The 20,244-nt window shown below is 37.2% G+C and overlaps 1 protein-coding gene across 2 annotated transcripts in view; it reads right to left on the minus strand.

Annotated features, from left to right (window-relative positions):
• Positions 1 to 365: 365 nt before the first annotated feature.
• Positions 366 to 20,244, minus strand: part of STX17 (syntaxin 17) — a 66,316-nt gene continuing 46,437 nt past the window's right edge. For both annotated transcript variants that reach the window (XM_041761134.1, XM_041761132.1), the window contains exons 5-8: positions 16,044 to 16,159; positions 15,918 to 15,968; positions 7,535 to 7,621; positions 366 to 6,793 (exon numbers count right to left, since the gene is read on the minus strand). In XM_041761134.1, the coding sequence (XP_041617068.1) occupies positions 6,554 to 6,793; positions 7,535 to 7,621; positions 15,918 to 15,968; positions 16,044 to 16,159 (494 nt within the window). In that variant the 3' untranslated portion in view covers positions 366 to 6,553. The remainder of the gene's footprint in view (positions 6,794 to 7,534; positions 7,622 to 15,917; positions 15,969 to 16,043; positions 16,160 to 20,244) is intronic.

The following is a 20,244-nucleotide window of genomic DNA, read 5'->3' on the forward strand; positions in this document are numbered from 1 at the left end:
TTGGTTTTTCTCTGAGCACGCTATCCTCTTTCATGTTTTCAACCCTTTGTACGTGCAATTCCTCTGCCACCCCAGAGCCCACAACTGTCTTCAGTCAGGCAAAACCTTCTTTCAGGTACTGCTCCAATAGCACAGGTCCCACCAAGCCTTCCCCTTTTATTCCAGGCAGCAAACCACTTCATCTTCGGTGCCTTATCTTACTTTGTTCATTCCTCTTATAAGGTACTTACCACATGTTACCGTGATTTATTTGCTTTATGTATCAGAATTCATTAGCTTGAATGGTTTACGAGGGTAGGTTCTCTGGGTCTAACATTTTTCTATGTATGGCCCTGGCACTAAACACACAACAGACATTCAATTCATTGTTTGTTGAATGAATTTATTGCGTGTTTCCTTATACAAGCACCACTCAACAACATAATGAATTCAGTAAGCTTTACAGAATTTGTAGAAATTCTCACCATTGGGCCTTTTCTTGTGCTGACCCTTGCTAACATCAAGGGTTTAACAATAAAATGGAAAATATCTTAGGGTGTTTAATTAATGAAGTCCAGGTAAACTTTTTTTTTTCATGATTAACCATAATACAAGAAAATCTCAAGTACTTGAGAAATGTATGAATAACATGTATCTTGAATTGTTCTTCTCAAATATTTATTAGTCAAGTTTCTCACAGGAGCTAGACAATGAATGGTCCATTCAAGGCTGGAGTATCTATGCTGCTGAAGAAAAGTCCCCATGCTCTGGCTATCGGATGCACAGGTGACAAGACTTACATTGTTTCAGAGGGTTAAATGGATATAATTTCTTCTGGGGGACAAAAGATTTTCCTTAAACAACTTTTAGGCTGACTAGTTGTGTAAAATGCAGTATTACAGAATTTTCATCTGGACAAATGTAAACATTTTATTACCAGTTTGTAAACTTTTAGAAACCTTAAAATCATTTTTATGGAATGTCTGATTCTCAGTGGCATTGTCAGATGGTGAGTAGTTGAGTTTGAAGAGAGAAAGCTAAGGCCAGAATAAGGAAAGCTGTGAAGGCCAACATAAGGGGTTTGAACGTTATTGAGTATTCAAGGGAGAACCACTGGAAATTATTTCAGCAGAAAAATGGAAGAGGGACCTGGTTCTCATTCCCGTGGCAGTGAAGTGAGGAATGGCTTAAAGTTGGGGAAAATGAGGTAGGGGGAATGAGGTAATACAGTCATTTACTAGAGTGATGACCATGAATATATTTAGAAGTCGATACAACTAACATTCAAAGTACAATTGACAGGACCCAGTAAGAGACTAGATATGAAGAATGGAGAGTGTCAAGTTGCTAACTACTAGGGTTTATAGTTAGAGAATCCCTGGCTGGAACAGGGGAAGGCAGCCATACTAAGAAAAAGTTTAGCATGGGGGAGAGACAAAGCCAGAATTAGCACTCTGATCTCCTGATCCCCCATCCAATTTTCTTTTCACTATAGCTATTGCCTGAACTGGAATTTAAGCTGGTCTGAAAGACCATAAGCCTCAGCATGCAACTTGATATGGCATAACAAAACCTCAGTTAAATTACTTTGAGGGTTTTGGGGTTTTTTTTCTTAGACCTTGGTATAATTCTAGCTGTTGTGCTAACTAGCTTTGATCTTGGGCAAATCATTTTTACTCAATTTATTTTTTTATTCAATTTATTTCTTTTTTGAATTTACACAGATATATTTCTTATCTCTGGAAATAAATAATTTCTTTGAGGGTAGTAATGTGAATAATAATATGCATCTTTTTCCACTGTTTATAATACCAAAGAAGTTTCTCTGTAAAATGGTGTCAAATTAACGAATATGAATACCAAGAACCACCTGTTACAAACAAAATGAAATGTTAAAAACACAAACAGAACCTGAATTGTTTACATTAATTTAGGCTCATGGGGAAGATGTCCTACCTTTTATTAGTCTTCTGATTCTAAGAACATTGTCTAATATTCCTAAGTATCTGAGAGCAAAGCTACATTGTACTTTAACACAAGAGAAGAACTTGTCCATTTCACAAGAGAACCTTTTCCCCAGGCTCTTCATCATCCTTCCTCCCAGATGTTATGTGGCAGCAATGAAGGGTAAAGGGGACCCTGAGAAATACCTTTCAGTTTTAAGTTAACAAAAAGCATGGCTTGGTTTGGTTTCTGTTCTTCACTGGAGAGAAATGCTGCACATTACATACTTCTATTTCCAGATTCCTCACCTTCTTGTGATTGATATTATCAATATTTCAGTCCTTACTCCTGTGCAAACTACTTATGACATTTACAAGCAGCCCACAGACAAAGGTTTTGGGACTTGTAGGATTCTCCCTTTATAACATTCAGCTTCAATATAAACTAAAAGTTCTTGCTCCAGGAACTCTGGCCAGCATACCCCCTTTCTGGGTTATTGGCTCCAGCAAAGGTGGGTAGGAGAACTAAGCCAGCAGAAGAAAAGCAAAACAGAAAGGAAGAGAGGAGAGGTCATAAGGACAAGGGAGTGTAATCCATGACTAACAAAATGCTGAGATGGCTTTTCTATGTGGTTTGCAAAATGTCTTTGGAGCCAATTCCAAAAGAAAAGTTTCAAACATGTTCTAAGTAATATAGCATCACTGCAGTAAGTATGTGGCTTCCCAAGGGTACCATTTTAAAAGACAGTAATCATTTGATTCTATGAGTTATGATAGATTTTTTAAAAACAGTAGAGTTCATGTTTAATATATAAAAAAAGCACTGAAAAGATGGCTATAACTCACGGAATACAAGGAAATTTGTAGGATGTGTAGATAGGATGGAAACATTTTTAATTTTACATTCTAAGGACCAAATTCAGCTAGGTAACTGTGCATCAGCCACTATTAAAAACTTTGAGGCTGCAGGACACTTCATGACAAAAGATAAAACAAAAAACAAACAAAAAATCCACAAATTGTTGGCACATGAAATTTCACAGCAAGCCTGCCTTGTAGAATATACTGGTGTTTGCGTGAAGCAGGATGAATGAATCAGTTTTATACACAGAAGTATGAGAGTAACAGAAATTTTTGTAGTTCAAGAGACCTGGTTAACATTCCTCTGGTTTCAACCTTTTACAGCTGAATAACCCTTTGCAAGTCACTTAACTTCTCTGAGACTCAGTTTCCTTACCTATATAATGCCTAGTGAAGTGCCTGGAAAAGAGAAGATATTCAATAAATACCAGTTCCTCTATAGGGTGTTTTCTTCTTTTCAAACTAAGAGTCACAACCCACTGGTAGATTATGAAATCAATAGGTAGGTTGCAACCAGCCATATTTTAAAAACTGAAATAAAAAACATCAGAGTACACTACACATAATGGTATTGTTCCATTATACATATGCTGAGTTCTGATATAAATGCATTTTTTTTACCGTGGGTTACAACCACAAAGTTTCAAGGTCTCTAGGGAGAAATTCTCATATTATTAGATCAAAAAGTCTTTAGAAAAACAAAAAAAGTCTTTAGGAGCATTGCATTTATTCAAATGAACTTCTATATATTTTCTCCCCCTAATCTGTACTTTCCACCTCTGTGACTTCATTTTATAACTGGAAGTTTATACCACTATAATTTTTAAGAACTTAATCAAAGTGACCCTTATTTTCTAATCTGAATCTAGTAAAAATAAGACATGGATCACAGAGAAGATGAATTTAATCTGATACCTAGGGCATTAAATTCAGTTTAAGATTGGCTTCTGCATCATATTAACTAATTCATACCTCTAAACACTTTATAGGTATATCATTTATAGTTGATTAAACACTTCAAGAAATTTCTACAAAAAGTTAGCTATTATGTTCTATTATGGGGAAATTAGATACAATTTCTAAATAATTTTAAATGATAAGACTTTGTAAAAGGACTGTGGTTTACCTGAGCATAAATAAAGACTGCTGCTGATATTCCAATCCTGATTAGTAAAAATCAAAGGCTTATATGAGCACATACAGTGGTGTCCCAAACTGGCTGGTAGAAAATAAATCCCCAAACAAAATATAAGCTTCAATTATAGGCCTACTCTCTCCTCTAGTTCTCAGTGTAAAACTAGCCTGACAGGATAATAAGTCCCTAGTGCCAATAAGATGGTGGATGGACTAAGAGGCACCTGGCTGGCATAGGTGGTTAAGTGTCCAACTCTTGGTTTTGGCTGTCATGATTTCAGGATTGAGCCCCACATCAGGCTCCATGCTCAGCTCAGAGTCTGCTTAAGACTCTCTCCCTCTCCTTCTGCCCCTTCCGCTCATGCTCTTTCTCTCTAAAATAAATAAATCTTTAAAAAAAAAAAAAAAGATGATGGGCTAAAAAGTGTAGCCAATTGTGGGCTGGCAGAGTGGGAATGATAATGGAGCCATGAAGACTGGGCCACGCTGAAAGCCAAAATACTTAAGAAATTATAGAATTCAATGATACAGCTGAATCCTGATGTAACTATACCTTAAATGTATAATTTTATAAATTTAAAATTTAAATTTATATGGCATAAAATTTAAAAATTTTATCAATTTTTTGACCAGGCCAGATTGGCTATTGTTAGAGCTACCTATGGGGCTGAAGTTTAGCAACCTTGTTTTAAGGAAGCAACCTGGGTGAGTCTGGTTCTCACTTTGGTCTGAATACCCTGTGTTAAAGGGACAGCAAGAATCAGAAAATATTTAAAGAGGTGGAGCTCCAAAGCAATTATCCCAACCTTACGAATACCCAGTATCAAATACTGGATCAGAATCTAACGCTTATTCAAAGCACTTCCTTCTTGGCATTCTACTGAAGATATAAGTCAGCAGATAGCAATACTTGATATTTTCCAGTTATTTGATGGCAGTAAAAAATGGTGCTTTCTCTTAATTAGAATTCATTGATGAGTCAAAAGAAAAAAGTGTGAGAGAGGTCTGTCTAGATTAGAGAAAGAAGTAAAAGGTAGCAAACAAACAATAAAAATTATCAAGAGTAAACTCAACAAGAGAGAAGTAATAAACCACTCAGCCACCTGAGGACTATTGGGGCTCCTGAGCTCACACATTTTGTGGTATAGGTATCCATTCTTCTGCCCCCAGAAAATAGTAATGATTAAGGCAAAAGGTGGTTCCCTCCTATTTCAAATGAATTGGGGGGTATAGGATGAGGCTACCTATTATTTTCAATTCTTTTTCAAAAAATTAAAACCTTTTTGCTATTTGAGATAGACACTGCATTGGGCTGAGCCATGTTTGCTGTCAATGTCAAGTGTTGGGATTAGCACCACAAATCCTTCATCAGGACCAATCTTGGCACCAGGCTTCGTCTATCATCTTGAGTGTGAGAAAAGCCGAGCAAGAATGCCATTCTTAGGAAGAAATAACAGCTGTGAAAAGTAAAATAAAGCACAGGAGACAGCAAAGCCTGGGGAAAAAGATGGTAGTAACAGAAGTGAGGTAGAAAGCTAGTTCTTAGCTCCCCCAAGGGCCAGCTGAAAAGTCTTAGGGTCAGAGATTCCCTGTGTGGCAGGCACATCAGTCTCTTGAAATTGTAAGACGTCCCAAGAAATGGTCTGGTATCGCCCTTACCCTCTGCTTATTCTTTATCTCAAACTCTAACGGTGTTGGAAATATTTGGAGATTTCTCTTCTTTTCTTTCTCTCTTTAACCTAGAGGTTACAGGAAAGGATGAACAGAGATGGGAGACAATACAAGAAAGCAGATTATGAAACAAGTCCTCAGTACATATGGGTAGAATCACCCCCTGAGTCAGAATTACAAGGGAGGGAAGGCAGAGGGCCCTAGATCTTTGAGGTGTTAAGAGACAGGCTGACAGAGCAAGTTTAGTGACTGGCTCAATAGTCTCCTAGCACTCAAGAGTCTGTGTTCTTTATTTAAAGAGACAGAAGGAAGAGTTCAGAGGAGAAGCTTGTGTCACAAACTAAGATATCTCAAAGAGAAGTGCACCTTCTTACACTTCTTACATTTTCTTACATGATTAGTGTTCCTCATCAGAAAATACAGGTGGACCAAGCCACAAGAGGGTTCACCAAATGGACTCCACTATGTAGTTCACCCCTGCCCCTCACCAGATCCTGATTTCCTTATTTGATAAGAAAGGCTCCTGAACTCCCCATTCTTTTCTTTGTTAACAGGCCTAAATAACCTCCTATATTTAGGAGATAAATAAGCATGTTTATAATACACTCAGCCTTTGGGTCTCCAAGTCAGGGTTATGGAATAAACATCATGTCCACACTTTTTGAGTCCTTATCAACATTATAAATTCATTTTTCACATTTCCAGGCAGAAAATCTGCTCCTTGGCAGTCTTTAAACTTTACCTGACAACATAGCTCACCCTCAGTCCAGGCTCCTCAATCTCTAACATCTCCGTTAACACTCCAGCAAACAACAAAATACATCCACTCATCACAGTTCAATCCCACTTGAGCATCTACAGCCACTATCTTGATAGAATCATGTTCCAAAAGCTGAGTGTCCAACAGCAGCAAAAGTCCTCATTAGAATAGACATGTTGGCGCCAATAATACTAAAGTTTGGTTTTTAACTGCATTTTTTGTCAGTTTGGCTGGGAAGGTCTGGACAGCTGGAAGTGAGCTTCTCCATCATTTTCTGTTTCTTTCTTTGTATCAATTTTCCACCTGTGAAGCCCAACACCCCACCACCAAGTGCAGCTGCAATTCCTGCCACTTTGAAGCCTGCAAGGAGGCCAATCGGACCCCCCACCACTCCTCCGATGAGTGCACCTGCCACAGGCAGAGCTGCCAGCTTGTATTTTGCAGCCTGTAAAAAAAAAAAAAAAAAAAAAAAAATTCAATTTAGAAATTGAGTTGAGAATATCTGCCTGTGGTGATGTGCATTTTCCTCTCATTACTCCTGGCAATGCCTCTTTAACTCTTGGTACATAATTAACCTTAGAGATTGGGGAGTTGGGGGAGTGGTGTATTCCACAGGTACTACAATTGCTTCTGGTCTCAGAATTTAGAGAAATGAGCTATAAAAAGCAGACTACTGCCAATTGATTTTACTTGCAAAACAATCAATCTACTAACTATCTAGCAAGCTTATTTAAACAGTTTCAGCTACTATAGATACCCCAAAGCTTTTACATTGCATAGAGATTATTCTGTGCTGTATACCTGGGGCTAAAAGCAATATTCTATGGAAAATAGACGGTCCCACTCCACACGTGCTGTCACATCCTTACACTTTTGCCCCAACTGGATTCCGCCAACACTCTCTACTTCACTATCTGAACCTCTGCAAATATTCCCTTATAACACCAAAATGCCTTATAGCAGGGCTTCGGTTTATTCCCTAAAAAATTTCTCTCCCAACAGAATGGATCTTAGAGTAGAATATTACAACAGTCATTGATTTCTTGCACTACCTATGTGTCATTTGTTCCTTATTTCCTTAATTGCTGGTTCCCTCCACATTAAAGAGAGCAGATCAATTGGGTTAATACTAGAGATTCCTGGGAGCCAGAGTACCATTGATTTGTCAGCAGGAGCAGAATCTTACCTTCCCCAAGTTTTTGGTTCCCTCTTCAACATTCACAGCAGCTCTGTTGACATGGTCTTCAATGCTGTCAATCTTCTCCTGCTGAGACTAGATGCAAAGGAATTATGAGTGAGCGTTCCTGCTGGGGAGCAGCAGTCAGCCAATACACACTATTTTAATTCCTGTAATCAGGATCCCGTGTACTGTAGCCTTGCAGTCTGAATAGTGCTTCATTAATAGCGTCTGATAAACTATGTTGAAAGTACAAATTCACTTGTATACATAAAAAAAGAGGGTGACTTATTAGATAATAAAAGGGTGGCACCTTTATAGGAAAAAGCATTTCACACTAAAATTCAAACATACATATTATTCTCCAAATGAATCTACTTTGTAAGAGAAGAAAAATCCAAATAAGCATTTACATGTCGAAGTTGATGATAAAAAACAAAACCAAAACCAAACCAAAAACCTCCTTATCTTCTTTGAAGAGTCAAAGATTTAAAACAGGCAAATTTGCCTTAGGAATAAAATGCCCTGGATCCAATAAATACAAATGATTACATTTTAAAAATGAGAACACAATTTGGTTTGATCTGTCATTAAAACTTTCTACTTGTGATATGCAGTAGGGAACACTGAATGAATTTACTGTCCTGAGCTTCACACCTGTACACTTTAATACATTTTAAAATCATGACAAGTTAAGATGTTCCAGATCAAAGATATTAATAAAGCAATCTACAAAAAAAGGCAACACCTGTGCTGACACAATAGCACTTGTGACACATAGAACCTCTGGGTAGAAGGAATGATTTTCCTCTCAGAGGTGAAGCCCCACTACATTTCTCACAAGTGGTTACTGAACCTCAGCTCAAACACCTCCAGGGATGGGAACTCAATTACTTGCCACAGGAACAATGGGAATTTTTAAGTAAAATGTAGACAGAATTTACATACAATAATATGCACCCATTTTAAGGGTACAGTATGATAAATTCTAATAAACGTATAAAACCCAAGTGACCACCATCACATCAATATATAGGCCAGGGTTTTTGTTTTTGAAGATTAATTCATTTGAGAGAGAGCATGTGCATATGGGGAAGGGGGCGGAGAGAGAGAGACAGAGAGCCTTATGCAGACTACATGCTGAGTGCAGAGCCCAACATGAGGCTTAATCCCACGATGCTGAGATTAGGACCTTAGCCAAAAACAAGAGCTGGATGTTTAACCAACTGAGCCACCGAGGCACTCCTAGGTTTTTGTTGTTGTTGTTGTTTTAATTCATAGAAAAAGGAAGAGAATCCCTCTTTGATCCCAGCTAAATCCCACTCTTACAATGACTGTGAAATAATTCAAGTTTAATCCTCAAGCACTTGATTCCCTCTTAATTTACACTGCATTGGATATTACACTTAACTCCAACCATCTTAAAGAACATGAAACAACACAGCTGATTTTTTCCCCACAGTTGCTTCCTATCAGCCTTACTGACATTCCTTCCCTTCTCATACACCAAGTATGTACCTTTTCACTGGTAGACCTTTCATGGTATCGCTTCATTCCTGTATTCTCCCCTGCTATCTTGCAATCTCTAACACAACCCCTAAAAAAGTCCTTTATCAGTTTTCTTTTGAACATTTCTGTCAGAGACAAGTACAACAGTGATTCTTGCATGTGAGTGCACACCAGAATCACCCAGAAGACTTATTAAAGCATGGACCGCTGGGTCCCACACCCAGAGTTTCCGATTCAGTAGACTTTAGGTGAAGCCTGAGAATTTGCATGTCTAATGAGTTCCCAAGTGATACTGCAAGTCCACACAATCGGATTAAGGGCACAACCTTTGGACAGATGTCCTGTGTTTAAATCCCAGCACTGTGTGCCCTTGGACAAATTATTCAAATTCTCCAGGTGTCAATATTCTCATCTCTCAAATAAGGATAATATACCTCAGGGAGTTGAAATGAGGCTAAAATGAGATAGGGTCTGTAGAGTGTGAGGAGAAAAATACAACAAGTCATGATCTTCTCAAGAAAGCTTAGCTCCCATCTTTCTTTTCTAAAAAGCATATTAAACCTTTTCCTATGACGCTTGAAAATTCTTGGGCATTAAAACATTAGATCTCTCCTAGCCATTCATTGTTTTTCTTTTCCTCATATAATAAACTTTTTTAATGTTAGCTTCCTTCTTCCAACCCACAGAAGCATAAGTGCCAACACTAATAATACCCAACCTGTTGGGATTTCTTTTTTTAAATTTAAATTCAATTAGCCAATATATAGTTATATTAGCTTCAGATATAGAGTTCAGTAATTCATCAATTGCATATAACACCCAGTGTTCATTAAAGTGTCCTCCTTAATGCCCATTACCCAGTTACCCAATCACCCCCACCACCTTCCCTCCAGCAACCCTCAATCTCCTGTAGTTAAGAGTCTCCCATGTTTTGTCTCCCTCTGATTTTTTCCCATTCAGTTTTCCCTCCCTTCCCCTATGAACCTCTGAGCTGTTTCTTATATTCCACATGAGTGAAACCATATGGTAATTTTCTTTCTGATTGACTTATTTTGCTTAGCATAGTACTCTCCAGTTCCAGCCTATCGGGATTTGACACTGAATTTTAAGATTTTTTAAAAAAATTATTTATTCATGAGAGACACAGAGAGAGGCAGAGACATAGAGAAGCAGGCTCCCTATAGGGAGCCCAATGCGGGACTCAAGCCCAGGATCTTGGGATCACGACCTGAGCCAAAGGCAGACGCTCAACTACTGATCTACCCAGGTGCCCCATGACACTGAATTTCTATCATTGTTTCCATTTGGGACACCCCCAACACTTTCCATTTTTGCCTGAAAGTTTGTGCTAGCAGATAAATCACAGGTGTTACCATCAGGCTCCACATCTTGATGAGCTGAGGGGCAGACGGAAAAAAACCCAACATGTCTCCTCCTCTCTCTCAGTCCCCAAGTAATTCCATCAAGATGATGGAGCGTGCTAGACTTATTGTCATTTCTATACCCTGTTTCATCTCATCGCCTCAGAGAAATATTTTTAATACTCCTTCTTAAAAAGGTTGGATATGCAGTTCTATGACTCTTTTTCTTATTTTTTAAAGATTTTATTTATTTACTCATGAGAGACACAGAGACAGACAGAGCCATGGGCAGAGGGAGAAGCAGGCTCCTTGCAGAGAGCCCGATGCAGAACTCGATCCTGGACTCTGGGATCACGCCCTGAGTCAAAGGCAGACACTCAACCACTGAGCCACCCAGGATTCCCTCTTCTTTTTAAATAAATAAAAATCTAAAATTTAAAAGTAATTTAAATATTTTTTCACAAAAATCTTTTGGTATAATTGAGAAAGGACCACAAGACAAAATGAAGCCTGAGATCACTGATGCTCCCTTCTCCCTGATATCACCAATACTTGATGAGGTCTGTCTCACCCTGAGGAGTAGCCCACACTTGAATACTTAATCATGGACATGTGGAAGCTTGCTTAAATGTGGACATGGAGATAAGGCAGAGGGTAGACCAGTCCCTCTCCTGGGATCAACAACCGTCCCTCAGTTATACAGACTTGCCTTTTCTTCCCCTATTTTTCTTGGTTTGAAGCCCAAACTTTGCCCATATCTTCAAATTCTGCTTCATAAATATCGAATTTAAAGAAGACTCAATGACACAATTATAATTAAGCAGCAAACCAGTGCCAGTTGTCAGTCACTGTCTAATAATGCCAAACTAGATTCCATTCAGACTTGTTCACCATATCTTTGGTTCTTTATGCTGGGCCAAACCATCTAACTACCACCTTACTGCAGAGTACAGGAAACCAACTTCCTGATGATAGTGGCTCAGAAGTCTCCTCCCATATACCTACCAACCTCCCCTTTGTGCTTCTGATTTGCTTATGTTGCTTTCATCTGTCTGGGTCTCCCACATTTGACAATCTTCAAACTCCCTTCTTGACATTTTATACTTTGGCCCCTCATATATATTCTCAGCATCCCTTCATCAAAGAGTTAAACCATACAGGAAAGACACTAGTGTTTCTGTAAAGTAATATAAAGACTCTTCCCTTTTTTAAAGGAAAAGAATTCTCAAAAGACTAAGAATATGCCTATGAATTTCATTTTTAAAAATACTGAATTAGGGCCCTTTATCTTCCTGAAAAAATAACTGAATCTTAATGAGCAGTTGTAGGAGCATCTAAGATTCTGAAAAGAAAAAAAAAAAAGTAATTTATTAAGTTAATGTTGGTCAAGTAGAATGCAGTTTTCCCTTGAATGCTTATTGTGGACACTTGTATAACCAGCATCCTCTTTATCAAGCAACATAATACATTGAAAAAATCCATCCCCAAATCTATTTACATCAATAAAAATGCTCTCCTTTGGAGAGTCTTGCTAGTCATTGTATGGTTTTATTAAAGTGCCAAAAAAGCTATGGGTTTCTTTAAGAAGTTATTGCCAAAACTGCAGTTATTTTCCTTTATTATATTCCTGACTCTCGCAATTCTAGCTATCTTTTAAGGCTAGCTCTAATCTTGGATCTTGGTCAATCCAGGTAACACTGAGCTATCCTGGTTTTTAAGTCCAAAAGTATGTAATCTATAATTCTTAATCATAGCCAATAAATAATACACACAGAAAAGCTCAGAAACATACAAAGACTACTATATACAGACAGAGTCCATCCAGGATTATATTGACCTAGAGTAGGTGATAACAGAGTAGGTAAGTAGGATGTTGATACCATGGGATTCAACAATAGGAGAGGGACTCTAGAGACTATAGTACTAAAATGTCTAAAGGTAACAGTGGTGGCAGAAGTAAAACTCTAAGCAAGAAGCCAAAGAGGGAGATGACTGGGTGGTTCAGGTCACCCTGGTTGAGCATCTGCCTTCAGCTCAGGTCGTGAACCCAGGCCTGGGAATCGAGTCCCGCATCAGAGTCCCTGCAAGGAGCCTGCTTCTCCCTCTATGTCTCTGCCTCCCTCTCTCTGTCTCTCATGAATGAAAAAATAAAACCTTTAAAAAAAAAAAAAGCCAAAGAGGGAATCCTATAAGGGAAGGACACAGGCAGGAGTGCATTTGGGGGTCAGTGAAAGGAAACGAGATGGGAAGTAAAAGACATTATCTCATTTAGTCCTCCCACAATTTTATAAAGCACATTGTTGTCAAACAACATTCTTAAGGTCAAATAGGTAATAAATCTGATTGATCTGATCTAATCCTTTACAATCCAGTTTTTAGGCATCCAGAGTAAAAACCATAGGGAATAAGGTAGAAGGGAGAAACAAAACTGGACCAGCAGCAAGGGTGACATGCCACTGGGCTACAGGCCCAGAGTTCTTTAAATTCCCCTTGACAAGAAAAAAGGCTAGTTCCACAGTTACAGGAAGAGAAGAGGGCACTTGAGCAATAAAGATTGAAGAAAACTGAAGCAGGGTGCTTAGTAGATATTAGTTTATTATTGGGTCACACCTGGATCTCTCAATGGCTTTGCAGGTTCATTTTTCATTATGGTAAAAAAAATACATAACATAAAAATTACTATTTTAACCATTCTTAGTGTGCAATTCAGTGGCATTAAGTACATACACAATGTTATGCCATTATCAAGACTATCCTATAGGGTTGGTTTTTTTTTTAAGATTTTATTTATTTATTCACGAGAGAACATAGAAACAGGCAGATACATAAGCAGAGGGAGAAGCAAGCTCCCTGCGGGGAGCCCGATGTGGGACTCAATCCCAGGATCCCAGATCATGACTTGAGCCAAAGACAAATGCTCAATCGCTGAGCCACCCAGGCCCCCTGATTTTTTTTTAAACTATTTTTTACTTTTCATTGAGCCTACTTAGCACAGTACTATGCACATAGAAAGGGCTCCAAAAATACATGGCTAATTTGTCTAGAATCTATCATGTCCATGTGATGATAATTAGAGGATGTGGTCACTCTGCTTATGTTCCCAAGTCATTTGGTGCCTAAATGGAGCTTCTGTGAGTCCTGACCATTTGGTCATGAGAACTCAATTACCCTGGAAATAGTAATCAGGGGTTCTCCTTTGAGCTTCTGCCTAATAGCTTTCTGTCCCATGGCCTCACACAGATTATAATAAATAGGACATTTGTATAGAACCATGGCTATAGCCAAAGTCTTCCTACACAAATCTTCCTAAAATTAGGGGTTGGGAGCTGCTTACGTAACCTAATTGGATATATAATTGTTAAATGGCCACAAGCCCTCAATTTTCCTTTCATGTGCCTATCCCTTTGGAAGGGAAATGTATTTGTCTGGAATGAGAACTTTGTACATGTTTAGTTTGTTTCTTAAATCAACTTTATTGAGGTATAACATATACATAATTCACAAATTTTTATGTGTAGATATCAATGATTTTTGACAAATGTATATATTTGTAGAACCATACATGTACATATTTTACAAAGAGCATTAAATCAGAGAGTTAAAATAACTGAATAAAACTTGATTCTGAAACAACAAATATTTGGGGATTCTTGTATCGTTCCCTTTTACATGCAAGTATATTGACAGATGGTATAGTTACCTAATCCAGAAACTTCAAGCATTTTGCTTCTTCTGATTTAGAAGCATCAAAAAAGGAAAATGCTTTAAACAATTTACTGATGTTCAATTTTAGGCATTAGATTTTAAGAAAAAATATAAAAACTAGAAAACAAGCAGATGAAGGGATTAGCACTGAAAAGCCTCGGAATCACACATTCTAGAAGGAACACATTTGAGAATTAAGAGCTCTTAAAAGAAAAAAAAACATGATGACGTTGGACAGGGTGAGGAAGGATAATGTTGGCCTCAAAAAGTTGAAAAATATTATATGAGAAAATGACAAAACTTGTTCAGTATATGGTTCCAAGAGGGCAAAAGTACCAATGGGAAGTTATTACAGGGCAGAGTTTATATCAGGAAGAACTTCTAAGAGGTAGAGTCTCCAAACGGAATGGCTAAAGTATAGAGTATTCCTGTACTATAATTGTTCAAAAAGAGGTGAAAAACCATCTATATGAGAAGCTGGGGCAAGAACAGAAGAATTAGATTAGCTGGCCTCATTAAGTCCTTTATAGTGCTAGTTCCAATATTGTGTAATCTAGGGATTTCTTATACTTGAGAGCCAGATGTCAGGGAAACCATAATTCATACATATAAAACCCCAAATCACGGTTTGGGAACAAAGGACTAAACCTAGACATAAGCATGAGCAGACACAGGTTTGTTCCTGTATGTGCATACAGATATATACACACATACATCTAAACTTCCTATACCTCCTGGGAAGGAAACATAAGAATAATTTAGAAAAACAATGACAGAAAACATGTTCTGTCTTTCCCACCAAATCTACTTTATGTTCTTTCATCTATGTTGATATCACTGGCCACGCAATTATGCAGAATAAGCTTTAATGTTTTACTCTTCCATCTTCCTCTAATTTCTACTAAGTCTACCCCAGAAATACCTCTCAGCTGTGCTTTACCTTCATACTTGTATTGCCATTGCTCTTGGTGAAACTCTTGCTATTGATTTCTAACTAGTCCTCCTGCCTACTATCTCCTCCTTCCCAGAGCCATAATTCACACTGCTAACAGTAATCTTTCTCAAGCAGACTGGATAATATCACTCTAATCTGCTCAAAAATCTATACTGGCTCCCTAATATCTACAAATTTAGGTTCAAATTCTTTGGTATGGCCTTCAATGCCACCATCTGGCCTGCACACTCCTTGCTTTGCCTGCCTATAGTAGTTCATGCTTTGGTTATTACTGCAATACTTGTCATTCTTCAAAGGCCACACACTTGTGTACTCCACGTCTTTATTCAGCTGTTTTCAAATGCACCCTTCCCCACTTCCCATCTGTGGACATTGTACTCAATTTTCAAGGCTCAAGCAAATGCTACCTATCTTGTGAAGCTATCCTAATGCTTCTATCTCACAACCCTTGCCTCTCTCCCTTGGAATAAAATATTTCTCTTAAAGCTGATAATACCTCCCTTCATACCTCATTTTTGCACTTAATAATCATGCTTGAAATTTCAGTTTTGGGGGTCCAACCTTATCAACAGCCACTATAAGTCCTTGAAGGCAAAGAACAGGCTTCATTTACTTCTATAGCTAAAGCTGTCGGACCCCAGGTGCCAAGGATCTAACACAGTACCTTTTAAATAACAAACACTTGATAAATGTTTATTAAATTTATCTGGAAGTTGAGGACCATTGGACTTCAATCCATGGTTCAACATCAGTCTTAAAAATTCTAATTTCTATTGAAATTATAATCAAAAGCCTAGGAATTAATAAAAGCTTCTTATCTTATTAATCTAACATCTCTGAGCCAAAACAATTAAATACTTACATTCACTAGGAGAGAGAAATCAGTAACCAGTTGGCTAAGTTCAATTAAATCCTTAAAAAGAGAGAGAAGAAAGTTACTTACTTTTATGCCTAACAGCTACCAAAACAAAAATAATTTTTAACATACCGCTTCTAAGGTTTCCCATGATTCTGCAGCATTTTGATCTCGAGGAATTTCAGGCAACGCATATACCTGAGTCATAGTCTGAGGATCAGCTTCAGCCTCAGCAGTGTGAAATGTTCCTGGATGAACACAGCCTCGTGTTTAGTTTATGGGCTTTTGTTAGAAAGCAGATAGCATAAATCAATTTTGTAAAACAATTCCCATGTAAAATGCTAACTAACTGAATTCAGGCTAAAAGTAAATTGATTATTCTATAAAAATAGATGTATCTATGGGCAGATTATTCCAAGGGTAACAAATATTCTACAAAAGATCTCAAGAAGATAGCTACAAATGCCATCTACCCAATCCGAATAACTAGAGCTCAATGTGGAAGAAGCACAGAAAGAGAACTATTCTATTTGGCCAACATTCCATGAAGAGACCCACTAGAAACAGGTTTCACACTTTCAATGTAAATCATTAACCTTTCCTTTGGATATTTTAGTAATAAATATCAGATTCAGAAGGTGTTACAAGTAGGGACATCATGTGTTTTTTTTTTTTTTAACAATGAAAATCAGCCTTTTGGGGTAACAATAAATTTGTTATCAAATGAACAACTCTTACCATGAAGATCTTTTCATACATATTGTCATCCTCCTTCTCAGGCTCATTTTTCTAGCCCATGTCTCCATTGCTTCTAAGTTTTCTGAGTTTTGAAAAGTCGTCAATCCACTAAAGCCTTCCTCAGTAAAACTGCTAGGATGATGAATTAATTTACACTCCAAACTCCACCTTCAAGTTTTTATTTCCTTGTATTGGTTTTCCCTATCATTCATTCATTAAACTGATATGTACAGAATGCCTACTAAATGCTAATCGGTATGCTAAGGTACTATAGACACAATGGTAAACCATATAAACAGCTCCAGGAGTCAACATAGTACAATGGTTAGGAGCATGGGCCTAGTCAGAAAGACCTGGGTTAGATTCTGGTTTGGCTAATTACTAGCTCTTTGAATCATTGTCCTCATTTTTATTTATTTTTTTAAAAGATTTTATTTATTTATTCATGGGAGACACACAGGGAGAGAGAGAGAAGCAGAGACACAGGCAGAGGGAGAAGCAGGCTCCATGCAGGGAGCCCGATGTGGGACTCGATCCTGGGTCTCCAGGATCATGCCCTGGGCTGAAAGCGGCGCTAAACTGCTGCCCTGTCCTCATTTTTAAAATAAGGTGAAAGGGATGATATCTGGCTCAGTTGGAAGAGCATGTGATTCTCTTATCTTGGGGTCGTGAGTTCAAGACCCACACTGGGTGTAGACATCACTTAAATGAATAAATAAAAACTTAAAAGAAAATAAAATAAGGTGATAGGTATTTATTTTGCACTGTGCCTGGCTTAAATATTGAGTATAAGTGGCTTAGTAGTTACTACTACAGTAAACAGGCATTGCTACTGTTACTATTATTAATGGAACTTACCATATTATGTACAATACACTATATTAACAGGCAAGGCCAGTATAGTCTGATAAGAACTATGATATGAATAAATATGGAATGCTATGTGAGCACAGAAGAGAGGTATTTAACCTAGATGTGGGGAGGGGAGAGTAGCTGGAGGTTTTGAAGCTGAAACCTGAGAATGAACAGAAATTACATAGGTGAACTGGGGCAAAGGTGGAGGGGAAAGCATAGTATTCAGGTCAGGGAGAATGATACATGCATAGGTTTGGGAACTGAAATACAGACTATGAAAGAGAAAAGCAAATGTTGAGCTCTTTTAGAAATCTAACGTGACATTATTCATGGCATTGTAAACTATGTTATAGAATTCTGTTTTTCTCATAAGATCAATATGGAACTATTAAAAGGAGCTGGAAACTACTGGGAAGCTGGAGGGTGCCATAATCAGATTTCAGATTTAGAAAGGGAACCATAGCTGTAGTGTAAAGAATAGATTAAGGATAAAGTTGAAAGGTAAAAAAAAATTAGAGAGTGAAAACCCAGTTGGGAGACTTTGCAGTATGTCCAGTGCAAAATGATGATGGCCTGTTTGAGGACAGTGGCAGTGGAAATGGAAAGAAGAGATGTGAAGGTCTAATTCCTTTTGTCCTCCTTACTTCAAATTCAAAATATCTACCACTTTAATATTACCTGACAACTGTTATGTATTGTGTTAGGTACCAAAGATGAGAAAATGAGTAATACAAAGTAGATGTTCTCAAGGAACTTATATTCTAGAAGAGTTAGACATACAAAGAGATAAATCCTAAAACAGTAAGAGATTGCAATGGTATTTAGATAATCATATATAGATACATACAATATTCTGTGGGTATTCTAAGTTTGGGATGGCATCTGACCCAGCTTGGTGTGGTGTGCAGTTTAAGAGACAACGTCCCAAAATAGGTGATCTTACAAGACAAAGAAAATAGGAATATAAATTCTACATAGAGAGACCAGCACAAAAAAGGCCCTCAAAGAAGAAAAGATAAACCTTAACATAAAATCAGCAGGTTGGTCTTGCCAAAGAATGAAATAAAAGACACAGAGTTACAAACATAGAATATTATATAGATGGTTAGGAGGGGTTTAACCATAGACCAGTTAAAGACTTTGTACCTTATCTGGCAGAGAGTAGAGAGCTACTAAAGTGTTACATGCAAAGACTTGACATAATGACATATGACACCTTATCTTCTCCTAAAAGTCATTACTCTAAGTTCATCTTCTCAATTTCTTTTTCATCCTAGTCTATGACTGAATGGCATTTTGTAAAACTGCATTACTATTTTACTTTTGAAATTTATGAATGTTTTGCCTCTCGAGGAAAAGAATCTGTTTGAATTGTTTAGAAAAGGCATAGTCAGTAGACTAAAAAATATTTCGTAGGCTTATCAGAATTGACAGTGTTCTTTTAATTTTGAATTTTAGCTTATCTGAATACATTTCCTTATCTTGAAGAGCAAAAACATCAGATAAAGTTTTACATTACAACATTATGGCAAGTATCCAATATTTTAAAAGCTCTCTGATTTTTACAAATGTTTAAAAGAGTTATTTATCCTATGTCCTAACATCACATAAAGACACTTTCATTTTCCCATCAATCAAGATAAATGAATTCCTCTAAGACCGCTCTTCCACTTAATATTTCTATTGTAATAAGAACTCCAACTTCTTTAATAGGATGATGAATAATGATAACTTTATCATTAACAGACCAAATGTAAAGCAGAATTTTATAATTACAACATCCACTCTAAGGATTTTTATAAGCCATAACCTTTATGCTATTATAGAGGATTTATATGGAGTATACCAGGGTATATAACAAAATGAGGGGAGACTGTCATACATAAATTCTTGATCTAAAAAATGAAGGAGTGGGAAATGTTTGGCATTTTAAGTAAACCTAACAGATTTCCTCTGGTAAAAAATAAGAAGTGTTTAAGTCATTTACGTCTCACTTGAAACCAAACTGCGTATGCATCTTAGTTCAAATGGAGTCTTAGAACAAAGAAATCTGTTCTATTCCATGGAAAATCCTGCTGTAAACTTACAACTCTGAACATCACTAATCAATCTGAGGCATAACTAACAATTAAGAAAGAAATCCTTTAATTTCTACAACTTCCATAATTCATTTATTCCAGCTTATTTTAGAAATCACTACCTCAGTGAACATCTATTGACTTTGAACTTTTAGAAACTGCTACAGACGTGATGAGGGAAAACAGTGAGACAGATTATAGCTGCAGGAAAGAAGGATGAAGTACCCTGTGCACAGAACTCAAATTGCTATTGTTTTATATGATGAAATAATCTAAGATAGTTCCATGCACACGCAAACAACTGCAAGTGTAAAGAATGTAGAACACATGTAGAATATATATATCACTCCCCACTGTTTTTCAAACTCCAGTTTTAAAATCTTATTATTGACTTCAAACTCAAATAAACATAAAGATATTTTTATTTGAAGCTAATAACACAGACATAAGACTTTTCCCTTCTCTCTATACAACCAAACATTCTCTTTCTCTCTGTATTTCATGAAAGGCAATGATTCTTCAAAGAATTATAATACAACACAGAAGAAATTTCCACTAAACTTCAATATGTGAGGAAAAGTTTCATTATAAATCTAAATTAATTCAAAGGCATTTCCTGAATTTTTCGTGTTCTGACTGTTTAAAAATAGTGAAATTAATCT

This window comes from Vulpes lagopus, chromosome 7 (genome assembly GCF_018345385.1).
Source record: "Vulpes lagopus strain Blue_001 chromosome 7, ASM1834538v1, whole genome shotgun sequence".
In the NCBI taxonomy this organism is placed as follows: domain Eukaryota; kingdom Metazoa; phylum Chordata; class Mammalia; order Carnivora; family Canidae; genus Vulpes; species Vulpes lagopus.